We start from the raw sequence: 20,013 nt of genomic DNA on the forward strand, positions 1-20,013 counted from the left end.
CTTAAATAGAGAGATTAAGGGTAGAAAAACAGCTTTTTAATTTATTGGTGTAAATTGCTTAATTACTATTAATCACCCTTTTTATTGTTAAAATATTTCCTTTCATTTGATGGATAATTAAGTTTCCTTAATTTAACCGAAGACTAGGTCAAATGTTTTCAAGGAAGGTCTTTTATTTTCTAGTCTTTCTGGCAGGTAATTAATTTTACTATAGTAACTCGAATTAATTTACATTCCTCTTAAGGAAATTACATTCCTTATAAAAAAGATCTAATTTTTTTTTTTTTTTTTTTATTGTAGAAATAATTGTTCCATAAGATATTGCTTCTTTTTATAATATTAGGTTCTAGGTACACAATAATTTCTTTTACAATCATCCTTTACATTAAAATAAAATATATAAAGCCCTCTAGTTAATACTACTATCGTAATAATTAAGGAATATAGTATGTATAAACATGTATCTTACTTTATAATATAGTATATATCTATAAACATAAAAAAGTTATGGACTAAAATGTTATTACGTTCTCTTTAACGTGTAATTTAAAAATATATGATGTTTATAAATTTTAATAGTCTAAAATGAAACTAAATTACAAATATTAATAATATACGTAGTTCTAAAAGGTCTACATTAAAAATTGGACAAAATACATATGAGAGGATTATTTTACCATACATAGGGAGTAGTTTTTTTTTGCCAGTAAATATTCCGTGTGTCTGACATCTAGGTTGTACCGACACGGGCACGGACACAGGTACGATACGGACACGGCAAAACGGCAATCCTAAAATAGGGGACACGGGTACGGAAAATAACAAGACAAATATTATATCAAAAAAACAAGATTTTGACTACCTATTCAACAAAACACTAAATAATTAACCTTAAAACAAGTCATTTACCGTAGCTAATAATATTCTCCTAATTCACATACAATAATGTGCTATAAAATGTGTTTTGAAGGCGCTCGTATTATAACTCTTACCTTTTTCTCTCATACTTTACCTTAACTTTCTAATTAAAAAGGTTAAAAAATGAGGTGACATATCAAAATGCAAACCGGATCGTATCATAGTAAGATATGATTCGTCTCAAAGTGTCTAAATATATTAAAAAACCGGATGCAGTTTTTATGTGTGTCCGTTGTGTGTCGAACGAGTGTCGGTGTCCGACACGGACATGGCTGTTGGACGAAGTGTCCGTGCATCCTAGTCTGACATGCGTGGCAGAGTTTTAAAATGAAAATGATGAAGAAAATACGTATATATTTGTTGAGTTATTTGCATGATTAATTATTAATACTACGTATAACTTCTTTTGTCACTAATTTATAAGTCTTATGCATTTTGCTAAAAGGTGAATAAAAAAAACCAGGAAAAATTAGAAATAATAATCCCAACTTTCATGAATTTTGTTAGAATAATCCCAATTTTAGATTATTCTAAAATAATCCGAACTTTGGGGGTTCTTTTTTTTTTCTTCAATCCCTAACGGTCAACAAAAGTCAATGACCTATTATATCAGGTCACATGACACGTGTCAAAACCTGATTGGTCCATATATTAAAAAATAAAAAATAAAAAAAATCAGCAAAATCCAGCCAGCCTCTCCTCCCCCACCGTCCCACCCTAACCTCCACCACCACAGAAAGCTCGCCGCCTCTTCATCGTTGGACCTCCATTCTTCCCTCGGTTGACCGCCGCTCTTCCCTCGCCGTTTTCCCCCTTCCCCGAAATCCCCTCCAATCCCCCCACACAACCACCGCAGAAAGCCCTGTCCCACTCCCGAAAATCACCAAACACTCCTCCCCCACCCCGAAACCCTAGCAGCTAGGGTTTTCGATGGTGGGGGAGGGGTTTTTGGTGGTTTTCGGGAGTGGGTAAGGTGGTTTTGAGGGATTTTCGAGTGGGGCTGGTGGTTTTTGGGGATTTTCAAGTGGGGCTGGTGGCTTTGAGGGATTTTCGAGAGTGGGGCTGGTGGTTTTTGGGGTTTGGCTAGTGGCGTGGGAGTTTCGGGGAGAGGGGATGGTGGTTTGGCTCGGAGCGGCAACTCTAGTAGTGGGAGGGCTGGCAGTCCGACTAGGGAGTTGGCTGGCTGGCGGGGTGCCGGATCTTTTAAGGTGGTTAGGGTTTTGGCTGGGTGGTTTTTTTTTTTTTAAATTTTGGTTTTTTTTATATTTATTTAACCAATTAATTTGTGACACGTGTCACTTTAACCCAAAAAAAACCATTCAACCGCTAACCGGTATTTGGGATTGAAGAAAAAAAAGAATTCCCAAAGTTGGGATTATTCTAGCAGAATTCATGAAAGTTGGGATTATTATTTCTAAATTTTCCTAAAAAAAAATAGCAGGGATTCGTTTTTTAGGACAAGAAAGCTTGTCATTAAGAGATGGACATAGCGTCCGAGAGTACATACAGAGAAATAGCAGGCGTGCAATGATTAACCCACACTTGCTCTACACCAAAAGGACGAAGCTTTGCAAGATGATGAGCAACATTATTGCCATCTCTTTTTTACATGGTTCCAACAAATAGAGGAAAAGAAATTACTCAAAGCTAATATATCACCAAGCACACCATCAAGACTAGAATAGTAAACCAGACCCTTTGATAACCTGTTGATGAGCACTTGATTATCAGACTCCAAGATGACATTATTACACCCAAACCTCTTTGCCAAACGCACAACCATGCAAATTGCTTTTCCCTCAGCTATTTCAATTCAGGAGGCCACCGCGCACGAATTCTTCTAGTTGTAGAGAAGATCACCTTTTCCTCATGGTCACGAGCTGCAACACCCAGACCAACCTAACCTTCTTGTGCCAAAGAAGCCTCAAAATTTACCTTTATAAAGCCCTCAGGGGGAGCAACCCAGCGTTTACTGCTAGGTTTGCAACGAGTAGCTATTGGAAATGAGTAAATATGCTACTGTATTTGCCGTACTCCTCTTCAAGCCTAAAAACTCTAGCTAGTAGCACTGAGTTCGGAGTGCTCTTACCTTCGAAGACCTGCAAGTTCCTGTCTCCCCAAATACACCAAGCTAAATAGGAAGCTCGCTGACACAGCTTTGCCTCCCCTTCCTTCTAGTACGCTAACAGGCTACAAGGGTCCTGAACCCCCTTCTTCAAAAGCTTCATACACCCAATCTCCTCTCTTAATTCTTTAACTTTGATGCATTCAAAAATAGCATGGGTACTTGTAATACCCTAGAAATTCCTATCCTTTAAAATACCTTTTTTGCTCTTTCAAAATACGAACTAGGAAATTCTAAAACATTACCATCACTGTGAAAACGGCTAAGGCAAATATCAAAGACACACAGCGGGAGACTAATTTTAAAACCCATTCAAAACAAGTCAACTTAAAAAGTCAAATCCAACGAAAGTAAAGTCAAATCAAAGTAAAAAAAAAAAAAATCAACCTACAGCTTGGAACCATTGTAGGCCTTTATCAAAACCAAAATAAATAATTAAAAAACCATTGAGTTAGTCTCACAAGCAAAATATATAATAATCAAAGCGATAAACCACATCATATTCTTATGGAAACTAAACATGATTCGCTCCTCACTCATGCCCATCATGAATATGTTTCATCACCTGAAAAACTCCTCTTTACTTTGTCCCCACTACTCTCCATTAGAAATGGGTCGTCTCGGATAAGACAAAGACAAGGTCAAACAAACATACAACACACAATCAGCAATGCTGAGTACATTACCGTAAACAGTACATACTAACATGCTTTAATCCTATCAACACACAACTTAACTTGTTGTACTTGTTTTCAAGCACACAACATAACCAGCAAAGACATGGATAAATAAATTTCTTATTTAATTTGACTACGCATCGAACGGGTTTTCCACCAATTCCCTGCCCCAAATAAATTGAGGTAAACTACACCGGGAGCTAACCGGTTAGGCAAATGTCACATGAAGTGACAGGACGTCCTGCGCATAATAATAATAATAATAATAATAATAATAATAATAATAATAATAATAATAATAATAATAATAATAATAATAATAATAATAATAATAATAATAATAATAATAATAATAATAATGATAATAATTATTTCGGGGTTTTCTGATGTCCTGCGGGAGAGTTACAATTCCGAGACTGGAACCGGACGCCTGTACCTGCAAAACAAACGGATGCTCCGGATGATTGGAGATCCGCCTCCGACGGTCAAGTTAGTACTTGATTAAGGAGTAATTAATGCGGAAATAAAAGTGATTGAGTCTCTCTAGGTGAGAGTGCTTAATGTGCGTAATCCCCTTTAATGAGGATTAAGGGAGGTATTTATAACCTTGGGAAACGTGCCAATCCTAGGTTTAGGTTAACCTAGGGCTGATTGGGCTTCCCTTGGAAGTTGGGCCTAGGTGGCCGGTTTCTCCATTAGGCATGGAGGATGCCACGTGTCATGACATAATAGGTCCAGGGTGGACGAATAGGCGTGTGCCACGTGGCAAGCCCTGACAGTTCCAACTGGGGGACACTTGGCAGGACCTGATTGGCCCACGTGGCGCATTCCGATTGGTGGGAGCAAAATCCCCTAATCATTTGCCCCTCACAGGTGGCACGTGACTGGTCACGTGTTACCTGTGACAGGTGTCGCACTGTAACAGGCGACGGCCTGCTACAGGTGTCACTCGGCGAAAGGCCGAGAGATTCTCCCGCCCAAATTTTGAATTTTGGAAGTGACCCTTCGCCTTCTCACTTCGCCTATATAAGGGAGTGTTGACTTTAGTGATTTTCACATTTGAGAACTTTTTAGAGAGAACATTTGGACCCCTGAACTTGCTCTGACATTTCGGACCTTTTCTGCCTACCGCCTGCTCTGACAAGCCGACTGCACAGGATTTTCAGAACTCCATCAACTTCACTCGTTCAGGTAACCGTCGGTTCTCTTACTCTTAATTTTCTCTTTATTTTATTCTTTTTTGAAATGGCACCACGGAAGCACACGACACGACCTAGGTTAGTGATCAGCCGGTCACCGGGGACGGCTGAATCTAGGACTAGGAGTGCCGCCTGCCCTTTTCCGGACCCATCTTTGCCCTTTATACAAAGTCCAACTGTCTCTATGTCTCTGCAGAACATGATGGCCAGAACAAAAAGAACTGCTAGGATTTCGAACTCAGACGGCTCCTCCCACAGGGTGCCGATTAGTGAAACATCTGACCAGGCGCCAGATGTGGAAGTGAACCAAAGCAGCGTGAAAGCCGACAGTTCTGAGGGAGGAGTCAAAGTGACCCCTTCCAATTTTACAATTGACAAGTCTACATTCTCTCCTGCTCCTTTTAAAGGAGAGGAGGCGGGCCCCTCTGGGAGAGGGGGGAGTCGTCCTCTTCGGACTCGTCAGAGGACGAGTCCGAATCTAGCTCTTCTGGTCATGCTTCTCTGGACACAGAAGAGAAAAACAGTCGCCTACAAGAGGCGAGGCTTTCTCACGCAGTTGAGAAGGGGGACAATTGGGCGGAGCCATCCGCCTCTTACCGAGAGCAAAATACCCCCTACTACTGCACTGTCCCACGAGGCCGGATCACGGCCATGCAAGAGAAAGTGGGGAGCTTTATTGCGAACCACACAATGGGCCCCGACTTTTTAGTGTTCGTGCCGGATCCAGAAGACACAGTCGTCTGGCCGGCTGGTACTAGTTATGATGGCGCCTGCTTTGGCTGCTACGAGGCGGCCATCAAGGTTGGGCTGCGCTTCCCACTACATCTGGCTGTTCAGCGGATCTTGGATGGGTATGAGTTGGGGTTATGGCAGTTAGCCCCGAACTCCTGGGTCAACGTACTCGGCTATGTGGCCGGGTGCGAACTGCACGGGGTGAAGCCAAACTTCGAGGCTTTCGCCCACATGAACTACCTCAGCCGGACCCCTAAGCAGGCGGTACCGGTTGGTATCAATTGACAAGCCACAGAGGCTACCTCATGACAAGAAGTAAAGCAAACAAGTGGAAGGACTGGCGAAGCACCTTCCTTATCATTGAGAGTTCAGACACAGAGCTGAACAAGCGCTTCAACAGGTGGAACAGGAATCCGCCTCTTCTTGCAGGCGGCCGCAGCATGCCGCCTGTTCCCCCCAAAGCTAAGAAAGAGATCCTGGATAAAGGACTCTTTAAAGTAGAGTCGAGGGTCGACTCTACTTCAGGGGTACGAGAGCAAGTACCCCTGCACTGCGTCCCGAGCTTCAAATGGCTCTACGACGAGTACTTTTTGGCCGCTTGTGGCCTCAGCAGTCGGTGCTCAAGAGGTAGCCGGCCTGTCGAATACTCTGTTTTTCCATGCATTACTGTTATGACTTTTTGTTAACTTTGTCATTTGTTTTTGCAGCGGACGCCATGAGCAAAATTACCGCCTCCAAAACTGCGGCGGCCATGTTGCGGGCCTCCATCATGCAACAGTCATCAACCGACTCCCCCAACAAGGGGGCGCCCTTGGTGAGATTCGAACCTTTCACTCTCTTTTTAGAGTTGGGTTTATGCATATACTGACCGAGTGTTGTTTTGTTTTTGTTTTTTTTTTTTAGACGGGCACTCCAAGAGCCTCTTCTTCCCAACAGCCGGACTCCAAGACCCGGAGGACGACTGTTGCGAGCTCTCCTGGTTCTGCCAGGAAACATGCGGCGGCTGAGAAACTGCCGTCCATTCCTTCTAAAACTCCAGTCGGGCCACCTAGAAGTATGAAGTTGTCCTTGGGAATTTTAGACTTGCTCCCTTCTTTACTAGGTCTAACCCGTTTGTTTATGCTTGATGCAGCCGGCCCTCAGGAGCCAGACTTGGTCGAGGTGGCTAAGTCTATGATCAAAGCCGTCCCTCCGGCTGAGAGGGAGGCGGTCAGGGGTGTCGGCACCCTTGACCTAGACGGGATTGCAGGGGTCCTTGCTAAGGTATACTTAGCATATTTTTGGTTATTTAAATTCCAGGACGCCTGTTTTTTTGTTTGAAAACTGACGCCTGTTCCCTTTTACTTAGGCCCTGCTCCGAGTGAACGGCCTTCGCAAGCCGCTTGACAGGAAGAACAAAGAGGTAAAGGCTGCAAAAGATATGGCCGCCTTTGACTGTGATAAGGCAATGTTTCAAATTGCCCAAAATGAAGTTATGACAATTGACATTCTTTATTATCAGGCGCAGGATACTTCTGCTATCCGGGCTCAGTTAGAGGCGGCCCTGAAGAAAAATAGCGAGCTGGAGGCGACCATCAACAATCTCAACGCCGAGCTGAGACCTCTTCGCCAAAAAATGTCCTCATACGACACCTTGGAGAAATCCTTGGCCGCACGTTAAGGAACGCCTGGTGACCCAAGAGAAGAGTCTTACTCAGGAGCTCTCGGAAAAGGCCGAGCAAGAAAAGAAGGAGCTGGTCCGGGAGATGATGGAACACTCTGCTCAAATCCAGCGCATGACTTGGGGCCGCCTCTTCCCCAATGCCGACTTTTCCTCCTGGGAAAAAACGTACCGCCAGTGTTCTGATAGATATAATCAAGAGATCCTGGCGGCTGCTGAGGACGAGGCGTTGGAGGAGGAGGAGCCGGTAGTGGCGCTTGTGCCGCTTGGGGGTGATGCATCGAAGAAGGATGCAGCTGAAGCCGAGTCCAGCAAAAAGAGTGCTGACCAGGTGGCAGCTGCTATTATTGAAGATCTGCCCCCTTCCTAAGCTTTATGTCTTCTTTTCACGGCCTGCGTGCCGTTTGTTTCTATTTACCCGGCCAGGGGGCCGGGGTTCTGAATATTTGGCCGGTCTTTAATGACCGGCTTCTTTTTATGCCAAAATATTTCGTTTTTGTTTTGTTTCAAATTTGTTTAAGTATCGAATACTCTGATATCCAATTGCACACTATACCGACTGTTTTGCATGGCCGATAGTTGCGGACAGGTACGAGATAGTTAGTCACGCCACCTATGCCCCTGGACGACTGGTTGTCTGTTTCCAGGCTAAGCGATCAGTCGACCACTTTAAAGAATGGATTTCCTTCAACCAAGTAGGAAGGTGGTTTCCTACCTGCCTTGTTTGTTTTTTTTGTTTTTAAAGCTAGAGACTCTAGTCGGTCCAGGCCGACTGTTCCCTGCCACATTTAATTTAGTGTGAACAGGCGCTGTATGAGCATCTTTTTAGTTTCATACTAAATTTTTAAGGAGTGACCAAGTGAACATAATTGTTATCTAGTCGCCAAGTGACTGAGTAGTAGAGGTATCAAGCGGTGGGTACCGAATGTTCCCCTTTATTCGCCAATGTTTGTTGGCTATTAACTCTTAAGAGACCGACTGTTCTTATCCCAAGTAGTTCAGTCGGTTGGTTGACACGGATGGTTACTGCGAACACTTGTTTGACCTGATTAGTCAGTTAAGTGAGAGGTATCCTTGTCCGGGAAACGGCTACGTGGTTGTCTTGGTTAGACAGTCGTATAGGTGCCGTGTAATGATTTTATAGAACAATGTTCCACCCAAAAGGAAGCTGCTCTCTGCGACGAATTTCATCCGGATGGATGCCGTCGGACGCTTGCTATAATGTTGGGACAGGTCGAATTGAATTTATATTTGGATCAGTTGGCTTGGCGCCTGGTCTGATCATTTTAGCCATGAGTATTTGATAGTTCTTGGTGAACTGTGTTATGGGAGAGTAACCGGTTGTGTGGAACAAGCGGCGTGCCCCTCTTAAGTAAGAATAAAAATTAAACAGGAGAGTAGCCGACTGTTTGTCAGTAGGCATGCCCCTCTTAGGTAAAAATGATAATTAAACATGGAGAGTAGCCGACTGTTTGTCAGTAGGCATGCCCCTCTTAGTACAATATTGAATGAAACATCAAACTTTTATTAAGTAGCCCTCGACTATTTACATCATTCAAAAGAAATATTTCTTAAGATTATCTACATTCCAGGTTCGAGGCAACGGTTGGCCGTCTGGTGTTTCCAGACGGTAGGTACCGTCCCTGACCTCTTCATAGATTCGGTAGGGTCCTTCCCAGTTGGGAGTTAATTTGCCAGACTCATTAGCCCTACCAACTGCTTCCATTTTTCTAAGTACAAAGTCCCCCACTTTGAGTGGACGCCTGTGTACTTTTTTGTTGTATGATCTAGTCATTCTCAGGCGGTAAATTTCATGGTGCAAGACAGAATTGCCCCTCCTTTCTGGGAGTGAGTCTAATGCCAGGCGCATGGCTTCCCAGTTTGCCTCTTCGTCATATAGCATTACTCGAAGAGTCGGCTCGTAGTGTTCTATTGGAAGAACAACTTCCGCACAATAAGTTAGGAGGAATGGAGTTTCTCCAATCGCCCCTTTTTCAGTCGTCCTAATGGCCCAGAGAACATGTGGTAATTCATCCGCCCATAGGCCTCCTGCTCGTTCAATCTTTTTCTTGAGACCGTCTGAGATGATTTTATTAAAGGCTTCTACCTGGCCGTTTGCTTGTGGACGGCCGACTGATGCAAAGTGGTGTGCAATTCCTTGGTCACTCAACCAACTTTTGAGAACAGGCGTCTCAAATTGGGGACCATTATCAAAAACCATAGACATGGGAACCCCGAACCGAGTGATGACATTTTTTCAAATGAATGAAATTACATCCTTCGTCTTGATTCCCTTTACAGCCTCCGCCTCTACCCATTTAGTGAAGTAGTCGACTGCAACAAGTATGTACCTCCTTCCGCCTGTAGCAGGCGTATATGGACCCATAATATCCATGCCCCACTTAGCAAACGGTAGTGGGCTATGAATGGTAGTGAGGTCAGTAGCCGGACGGTGAATTAGTTTGCCAAACCTTTGGCACTTGTCACATTTTTTCACCATCTCCATTGCATCTGCTTCTAAAGTAGGCCAAAAGTAGCCCTGCCGCCTTGTCCGTTGAGCAAGCGACCTACCGCCTATATGGGAAGCGCAGTAACCAGAGTGAAGATCGTCTAGTATCTCTCGTCCCTTTTCTGGAGTAACCCACTTTAAGTAGGGTTGAAGGTACCCTCTTTTGTGAAGTTCTCCCTTTATCATTTCAAAACTGGCTGCCCGTTTTTTTCAGCGCTGCCGCCTGATGATGATCATTCGGCAGGGTACCGTCTGTCAGATATGCCCTGATTGGATCCATCCAGGTTGAGCTTCTGTCTAAGATTCCAATAGGGTCTTCCTCAATGCTTCTCTTCTCCATTACTTCCCAAAAAACAGTTCGAGGAGTATCACAAGAGGCGGATGATGCTAATTTTGAAAGCGCATCCGCCTGGTTGTTTTCTGATCTCGGCACTTGAGTCAGATGAAAATCTTCAAGGGATCCGACTGCCTGTCGTACCGCCTGTAAATACTTGATCATGGCCGGATGGGTTGCTTCGTATTCGCCATTATATTGACTCACTATCAATTGTGAATCGGAACAGGCGTTTATCTTTCGTGCCCCTGCCGCCTTGCACATGCGGATTCCGGCTAGTAAAGCTTCATATTCTGCCTCATTGTTTGAGGCCTGAAAACTGAAGCGTAGAGCATACTCGTACCTTTCGCCCTCTGGCGACTGACATATGACGCCTGCTCCACAACCATTTGAAGTAGAGCTTCCATCTACATATACCTTCCAGACTTGGTCTGGATCTCGAGAATCAGGGAGACGAGTCATCTCAACAATAAAGTCAACAAAGGCTTGCCCCTTCACTGCTTTTCTAGGCTCGAAGGTAACTTCGAGGCTCTGTATTTCTATGGCCCATTTGATCATCCGGCCTGACGACTCCATGGTGGTCAGTGGCCGCTTGATAGGTTGATCTGTATACACGACGACTGCATGTGCCAAAAAGTAGGGCTTCAATTTTTTAACAGCCATGAAGAGTGCAAGACCAAATTTCTCCACTAAGGGATACCTCAACTCGGCATTTTTCAATACATGACTGACAAAGTAGACCGGGAGCTGACAGCCGTCTCTTTCAGCAAGAAGAACAGCGCTTAACGCATGATCAGAGACGGCCAGGTACATGTAGAGTACTTCTTTGGGCAAAGGGCTAACTAGCCTTGGCAAGGAATGCAAGTGAACTTTCAATTTCTGGAAGGTCGCCTCAGCATCCGGCCCCCATTCAAACTTTGCCTTCTTCTTAATGGCTTGGAAGAAGTATAAGCATTTGTCGCCCGATCGGCTTAGAAATCTTCCCAAGGCCGCCAGACAACCTGTTAACTTCTGAACCTCTCGGACGGTACGAGGCGACTGCATATCGATGACCGCCTGCACCTTCTCAGGGTTCGCCTCTATTCCTCTCTGATTGATAAGGAATCCAAGAAATTTCCCAGACTCAACTCCAAATACACATTTCTTGGGATTGAGCATGACATGGTGCCGCCTGAGTGTGGCGAAAGTTTCTCGGAGGATTGACAGATGATATGTCTGAAGCTTAGACTTGACAATCATATCATCAATGTATGCCTCGACGTTTCTCCCGATCTGATCAAAGAACACAGTGTTTATCATTCGCTGGAAGGTGGCCGGGGCATTCTTAAGACCGAACGACATGACCGTGTAACAGTATAACCCTTGATTAGTGACGAAGGCCGTCTTCTCCTGATCTTTCTTCCATAAAGGAATTTGATGGAAACCAGAGTAGGCGTCCATAAAGCTCATCAAAGCATGGTCGGCTGTTGAGTTGACCAGGTTATCAATTTTAGGCAGCGGGTAACTGTCTTTGGGGCACGCCTTGTTTAAGTCTGTGTAGTCTACACACATTCGCCAGGTGCCATTCGGCTTTTTAACAAGCACCACATTTGCAACCCAGTCTGGGAAGTAACATTGCCGAATGAACCATGCATCAAGTAGTTTTTTAACTTCGGCGGCTGCCGCCTGACTTCTTTCTTCGCCATGGTTCCATTTTTTCTGCCTTACCGGCTTCTTTTTCGGATCCACAGCCAGTTTATGTACCGCCAGGTCAGGACTAATGCCTGGCATTTCGTGGACTTCGAATGCAAAGATGTCCTTGTATTCTTTCAATAGTTTGTGCAAATCGTCACCAAGGACTCTCAGAGCAGTCGTCCCAACTTTGACTGTTCGATCAGGACGTGAGTCGTCTAAGATCAGGTTCGTATGCTCACCGGCCGGCTGAGGGCGGAATTCGTCCGACCGCTCCTCTGCCAATGATTGCTATTTTCTGTCTTTTCTTGCGGCCCCCGTCTAGTCTCCTTTCTCTTCTTGCTGCCTGCTTCTTGAACAGGCGCACTCTCCTTGACATTGTCAAGGTCTGTTTTTCCACCACTTGACCCAGCGGTCATAACAGTGGGCTTGATATCCGAGAGATAGCACTCTCGGGCCATCCTCTGATCTCCCCTTAGGGACCCGACTGTTCCATTATCCCTCTCAAACTTGAGCAACATAAGAGATGGGATTATAACAGCTTTGGAATTATTCAGGGTTGGTCGTCCCAGAATCATGTTGTAGGCCGAGAGTTCTTCTACTACCAGGAACCGGACTACCATGTGTCGTCCTTCCCTTTTTCACCCAGGCGGATGGGTAAATCCACTCGTCCCACTAGGTGGACGACTCCTCCTCCAAACCCTACTAAAGGGTGGGATGCCGGATGTATGCAATCAGTGTGATATTTTAATTTTGACAAACATTTGCTACTGATAAGATCTGAGGAGCTTCCAGTATCTATAAGGATTCGGCCAACTCTCCGGTTGGCTACTTTACACTCAATAACGATAGGGTCGTCATGCGTCCCCCTTACCCCTCCTAGATCTTCTTCAGTGATGACAATCTCAGGAAATGAATATTTGGAGGGCCGTTCTTAGTGAACGGAATTTACGTCTAGCCGCCTGATATTGTCTTTGTTGCCCCTAATAGTGGGGCCGCCTCCTGAGAAGCCGCCAACAATGGTGTAGACGAATGCATCATCTATATCAGAGCTGTCGGCCTGTTGACTCTTTTAGGCCGACTGCTTTTTTGAGGAAGTGTTCCCCGTAGATTTCTTGACATAAGTGTCAAGATCACCCTGCTCAGCCAAGCGGTCCAGATACCGCATGAGACTGATGCATTCGTTGGTGTGATGACCAACATCTTCATGATAATCACAGAATTTTTCTTGGTTCCGGTTGCTTGCAGAACCCTTCATGGGGACCGGCTTCTCAATTGAGATCCGTCCCTTGATTTCCTTTAGGATAGCTTGGCTATCCTTGTTAAACGCATACTTTGGGGAGTATGGTTTGAATTCTTTTTTCTTCTTCTGGGCCGGCTGTTTAGAGGAATCTGCCGCCCAGACCTCTTTTCTTTTCTTCTCATCTTTGTTCGACAACTAATTCTGTCGCCCTTCTTTTTTGTCGAACCTTTTCCCGTCCGACTGTTTTGTACTACAAAGATCAGTCGCCTGTATATAGGCTTCCGCTTCAATCAAGGCCTCTTGAAGAGTCGCCACCCTCTTTCGGACCAAATCAAATTTGAATGTCGATCCGTCTTTGAGGCCTCTGAAAAAGTCAGTATAGGCTACCTCATCCGGTAACCCTTGGATCTGTATTCTCATCAGGTTAAACCGCCTGATGTAAGAACAAAGCCCCTCCTTCTCGCCCTGCTGAATCGTTCCTAAATCAAGGGTCGTCTTCTTCGCAGGTATGTTCATGGCAAAGTTGGAGGTGAATAAGTAAGCAAGCGTCCTAAAGTTATTCACACAACCAGTCGGCAGGTTGCCGAACCATTGTTGTGCGATTCCTTTGAGAGTCGCAGGAAAACACTTGCACCAAGTGGGATCATCCAACCCTTGAAGGTACATCAGGTTGGTGAATGCCATCAAATGGTCTTCTGGGTTAGTAGTGCCGTCATAGGCGCCTACTAATACATTTTTCACTTTGGCCGGCTGAGCGGCTTCAGCAATTTCCTTGGAGAAGGCCGATGGCTGTTCCCCAAGTCTAAGCAACCGTAGCTGCCAGTCCATAGGTTGGACATTATTTGCTGCATGCCCACCAAACAGAGGTGGCTGCAAAAAATATTGTTGTTGCGGTACAAATGGTAAGTTTGGTACCGCCTGGTCACTATGAAAGCCGGACTGACGGGAGGTGCCGCCTGACTAACTCTCATGATACGACTGAGTATACTTCATCGAGGTATTGCGTAGACTGTCTTGGAAGTTTGAAGTAGAGGCCGACTCTGACAATCGGTCATTCTTCTTCTGTTCTAGCAATAGCCGAGCATCTGTGTATGTTTTCTTCGACCCGTCCGCCTGAATATGACGAATAGGTTTCCTCTTTCCTAGAGTAGGAAAGCGGTACTTTGTGAAATCAAGGGCAGACGGCTCCCACTTCCTAGAGTTAGGATGAGGGGTCGCCTCTCGCCCTTGAACTGGCTTCCTCTTCCCTGAAGTGGAAGGTTTCTTAGCCGACTGCTCCTTGGCCAGGGCAGGCTTCTTGTTGAGCAACTCTTGAATCTCTCCCTTGAAGCCCCTCATGAAGGTCATGAGTTCGTTCCTTTTAATGGGAGCAGACCCATCAGCCGGCTGCTGCTGAACAGGCGGAGCGCCTGCTGGATCACTGAGTCTAGTTTGAAGATGTTCCCGTTCCCTCCTTTCGGTATGGCGGGTGCGTCGGGCCCTTAGGGTCCCGTCTGAAGCTGTGTGAGCTTCAACTTCAAATTCTTCCTCAGTATCATGGTCCGACTGAACTTGAGGGTCGTCCAGGGGACGCCTTTCTTCAGGAGTCGGTACAGACGTTGATGCCATCTCAGAAGTACTCTCCCCACAGACGGCGCCAAGATATTTCGGGGTTTTCTGATGTCTTGCGGGAGAGTTACAATTCCGAGACTGGAACCGGACGCCTGTACCTGCAAAACAAACGGATGCTCCGGATGATTGGAGATCCGCCTCCGACGGTCAAGTTAGTACTTGATTAAGGAGTAATTAATGCGGAAATAAAAGTGATTGAGTCTCTCTAGGTGAGAGTGTTTAATGTGCGTAATCCCCTTTAATGAGGATTAAGGGAGGTATTTATAACCTTGGGAAACGTGCCAATCCTAGGTTTAGGTTAACCTAGGGCTGATTGGGCTTCCCTTGGAAGTTGGGCCTAGGTGGCCGGTTTCTCCATTAGGCATGGAGGATGCCACGTTTCATGACATAATAGGTCCAGGGTGGACGAATAGGCGTGTGCCACGTGGCAAGCCCTAACAGTTCCAACTGGGGGACACTTGGCAGGACCTGATTGGCCCACGTGGCGCATTCCGATTGGTGGGAGCAAAATCCCCTAATCAATAATAATAATAATAATAATAATAATAATAATAATAATAATAATAATAATAATAATAATAATAATAATAATAATATAATAATAATAATAATATTAATAATAATAATAAGGAAAATACAACGTCCTGTATTCCCAGTAGAAGTCATGGTTAAATATAAAACCCCATAACTCCCTCCATATGTTCATACTCAAGGTATATACGTTCCAAGAGTTTTGGTGCGTAATCTCTTTCAGTTTACGTTGTTTACATATTTTTAAACTTGATGACGACTCTTAAACCATAACACAATCAATCATAATAAATCATTATTCAAGCAATCAAACATACAAATTTAATTCTTGAATAATTAGTGACCGCATAATTTAATGTTGAATCATTTTTAAACCACCTCGGTGTTAAATAACACCTTAAGTGCATAGAGCACCGCAGATCCTATCCCTCGGTGTTTAGAACACCTTAAGTGCACATAGGCACCGCATAATATTTTATTCTTGTGTACTAAGACACTTGTAGCTCAATCCTCATGCTTGAAAGCACCAATAAAAATTATATGAACCATAATAAAATTCTCTTTTTATATTCCAAACCAAATTAAACATTTAGTTTAATTAAACATGCTCTCAATCATGCCAATAATAAAAATATAGTTCATATTCAACATGCCAATATGACTAATTCCAATCATTAATCCATCATAAATAATTCATACATCACAAATCAATCACCAACATCAATCCAATCACCAATTCCAATTCACACTTATCATGATACTACCATGGAATTAATTATACAAAGCCTAGCATGCTTCTATACACTTAAATAATTACCGAGTACGTGAACGTACCTTGAATATGATCTCAAAATCGCCTCGACTACACAAAATCACTCACTTGGAAATCTCCTACAACCCAAAATTACAAAGAGACATTTATACATATTCAATATAAATTTCCAGCAATATATACACTCTTTAAATCACTCATAAACCCTCTAAAACAAGCTGAAAATTAATTTAAAACCTTTACTTTTATTCCCAATTAATGGATACTTAAAAATCCATTCAAGAAACATAATTATAACCTTTATATAAAATTTTCAGCTTTATAAAAACATTTTAAATTGTTGTAATTATGTTAAAAACATCTAATTTAATAGTTTCAATCACCTACAATCAATTTCCATCAATATACATTAATTTAGAAACCTAGGGTTTTCAATTTGGGCTTTTTAATTCAAAAACTAAATCTGAAAATTATATACATAGTAATTATAATCAAACATCATAAAAATCATCACACAACCCAAAAACAATAATTAAATCAAGGCTAGATTAGGAATAAGACAAAAAGAATTATTTTTTTAAAAAAAAAAAACTTGCGCACAATAGGGGAAAAGAGGGGAGAGTGGTCGGTGCCACCTCTTCACGGCTGCTACTGCTGCCGGACTGTCCTGGCGGAAGCCGACTGTGGTGGTGGTGGTAGCCGGCCACTGATGGTGGTGGTGGTGTGCGTGTGATGTGTGTAAATTAAAAGGGGAGGGAAAAAATTAAAGGAGAGAGAAAAATAAGAGGAGAGAGAGAGAAAGTTTACCTTTGGGTTATTCTCCACCTTGGGCAAGATCTAACTTGCTCATAAGATGGGTATTTATACCCCCTCTCAAAACCCTCCAAAGCTTAAATTCTCTTCCTACCCTTAATGATCACTTCTCCTATTCAAATTAGTTATTTGACTTTTTAAAAATCCCATTGACTTTAAAACTTTCTTTTATAAAATCATTTGCCCCAAAGTTTCTAAATCATGAAATAAAATATTTCCAAAACTATTAAAATAAATAAAAATGGACCTTTTATTAAAATAATTATTTTTAAATTAATAAAATACCATAAATAATTCGTTTTGAATTATTTAAATACTTTATGAAATACATATTTAAATTAAAATATAAAAATACGGGGTATTACAGCACTGGTTTCTTCCGCCACTCCACACCAAGGACAAGAAGAGTTATCAAGTAGATGTCTCGACATAAGCAGAGATTTGGTAGGCAAGGTACTCGTACAAAATCTCCATAAGAAATGTCTAACCTTTGGTGACACCTCTATGCCCCAAATAGAGACCCAAGCTTGATGAAACTCCTCAAAATTACATCCTTTTCCAAGCATATATGATGTCTTGGTAGAGTAAATACCATCGTTTGAGAAAGCCCAAGTAAGAGAGTCACGAGGTTTTCTCCAATTCAAGGGAATGGAGAGAATGCATTTTTTATCCCTCTCATTGAAGCATTCCGAGATCAAATCTACATTCCATTCCATCTTATCCCAATCAATAAGGTCACTCACCAAAGAAATCTCACTAATCTCAACCGAAGTGACAAACCGGCCATGTTCAACCGCGAGCCAAGGATCCTTCCAAACATTCACAAGAGAACCCGTACCAATAGTCCATGTCACCCCTTCTTTTACTAAAGCTTTGGAACTCCATATACTCCTCCATGAGTAGCTTCCGCCATACCCAAGAGCTGACTCCAAGAAAGAGCAATTTGGGTAATATTTTGCCTTCATTACCTTCCCAAGTAGAGAATTTTCTTTATGAACTAACCTCCACGCTTGCCTACCAAGAAGAGCATCATTAATATCTGATAAATCTCGAAAACCCATGCCTCCTAAGCACTTAGGAGTACATAAAGATGCCCAACTTTTCCAGTGAATTTTCCTCCTAGTACCCTTTTGACCCCAGAAAGACCTTGCCATAGCCGATTCGATTCTATCAATAACAGAGCTAGGGAATTTATAGACCCCCATCAGATAAGTTGGAATAGCTTGGATCACGGATTTTAGGAGCACCTCCTTTCTGGCCCAAGAAAGAAGCTTTTCCTTCCAACCCTGCAACTTTTTCCACATTCGATCCAAAAGAGCCTAAAAAAATAGTAGTAGAGTTTGATTGGTGGAAAGTGAATGAAGAAATAAGATAGTGAAACTTTTGTTGATTAAAATTAAATACATAATTAGATATAGGCAGTATAAAACTTTTTATTTTTTTGAATACGTATAAAACTTATATATAGGGAATAGATTTTTAAGGAAAAATTAGAATTTTAATTAAGGTTGTGACATTTTGATTTTTGTAAGCTTGACACATGCTACTAGAGATTTTTGGTTTTAAATGGTAAGGAGAGGTATAAAAACCTAACCATTGATAGTCAATCTTTACATTTATTATAATTTTCATTGCCTCAACTGGTGTTATAAATTACCTTTAATTTTATTTAACACTACTAGAAAATAGTCAAATTTCGATAGAACAGTTCCGACGTACACGAAAATCCGTTGGAAAGTACAAAAGTTTCGACGAATTTTATTTCCATTAAACATCAGTCGGAAATTTCCGATGGAATTTTAATCCTTCGGAAAATTCTTTATTTCCCGCAGAAATGTTATATTTTCCGACAGAAATTAATTCCATCGAAAATTTCCGACGGAAATTAATTCCATCGAAAATTTCCGACGGAAATTAATTCCATCGAAAATTTCAGACGAAAATTAATTCCATCGGAAATTTCTGAAGGAATTAAACCACTTCCAACAGAATTATGATTAAAAAAACAAAAAACAAAACCCCCAAAACCCTAATTAAAACGGCGTCCCTCCTCCCCCTTTCATTTCTCATTTCTCTCTCCTCGTCTATTCTCTCTCTCCGCCTCTCTTCTGTTTCTCTCTCCTCTCATCTTCTCTTTATCTATCCTCTCCTCCTCTTCTCTTCTCACGCCCTTTCTCTTCTCAGATTTTTTCTCACGCCCCTCTCCTTTTCTTCTCTTCTTTGATATTTTCTCATGCCCCTCTCCTCTTTTCTAGTTTTTCTCACGCCCCTCTTTCTCTGGTGGTGGGTTAAAGACGATAATGGTGATGGTTTAAAACAAGTTAATGGTTTTTAAGGTTAAATTCGACCATGAAAATTCTAGATCTAGAGTTTTAATGGTCGAATTTGGCCTTATTAGACCAAGTTTAAGGTGAAATTCGAAGCTAATTCGATTTTTAAGGTATGTTTTAATGTTTTTAATTTTTGTTTTTGATTTTTTTTATTAATTTTTGGGTTGTGGTGGTTGGTTTGGCCGTTTGTGTTGATGGTTTTAGGTGGGTGGCTTTAGGTGTGGGTTCGGTCAAGGTTTGGGTTAGGGTTTGGGTGTTTTAGGTGGGTGGATTTGGGTTTGGGTTTGGTGGGGTTTGGTTAGGGTTCGATCAAGGTTTGGGTTAGGTGGGTCTAGGTTAGGGTTCGGTGGTGGTGGTGGTGGGTGTGGCTGATGTGTTTGCATGTGTGATGTGTGTGTGTGTGGTGGGTTTAAGGTTAAGGTGGGGATAGTTTAGATATGGGCTTAGGGTTAGTTTGGGGCGAGTGGTGGTCTAATGTGGGGGTAGTGGTGGTGGTGGTCTGATGTTGGGGTTGGATTTGTTAGGGGTTGAAGGTGGTGATACGCCGTGCCGATGGTGGTGCGGCGTGTTTTATTTTTTTATTTTTTTTATTTCACTGAAGCATTTTTCGACGGAAATTTCTGGCGGAAATGTGTCCGTTGGAAATTTCCGACGGACTTTTCGGGGCCGAAAAATCTCTTCAGACGAAAGAATTCCGTCGGAAAAGTGTTTCTGACATAATTTTCATCGGAAAAGGTCATATTTCCTACAAAATCTATTCCGACAACTGGTTCCGCCGGAATTTCTGTCGAAAACAGGTTTTCTGACGGAATTTAGGGTGTTTCTGACGGAATTTTTCCGTCGAAAATGGCCTGTTTTCTAGTAGTGTAATGGATTTCATGCTTACAT

General features: G+C 42.7%; 1 protein-coding gene across 1 annotated transcript; it reads right to left on the reverse strand.

Moving 5' to 3' along the window:
- Nucleotides 1-16,314: 16,314 nt before the first annotated feature.
- Nucleotides 16,315-18,099, reverse strand: LOC110698225 (uncharacterized mitochondrial protein AtMg00310-like). Its single transcript, XM_021875624.1, has 2 exons — nt 17,284-18,099; nt 16,315-16,365 (listed from the first exon to the last, which is right to left on the reverse strand). Exons 1-2 carry the CDS (start codon nt 18,097-18,099, stop codon nt 16,315-16,317), a joined length of 867 nt encoding a protein of 288 aa, XP_021731316.1.
- Nucleotides 18,100-20,013: the final 1,914 nt, after the last annotated feature.

Source organism: Chenopodium quinoa, unplaced genomic scaffold, assembly GCF_001683475.1.
Source record: "Chenopodium quinoa cultivar QQ74 unplaced genomic scaffold, ASM168347v1, whole genome shotgun sequence".
Taxonomy (NCBI): domain Eukaryota; kingdom Viridiplantae; phylum Streptophyta; class Magnoliopsida; order Caryophyllales; family Amaranthaceae; genus Chenopodium; species Chenopodium quinoa.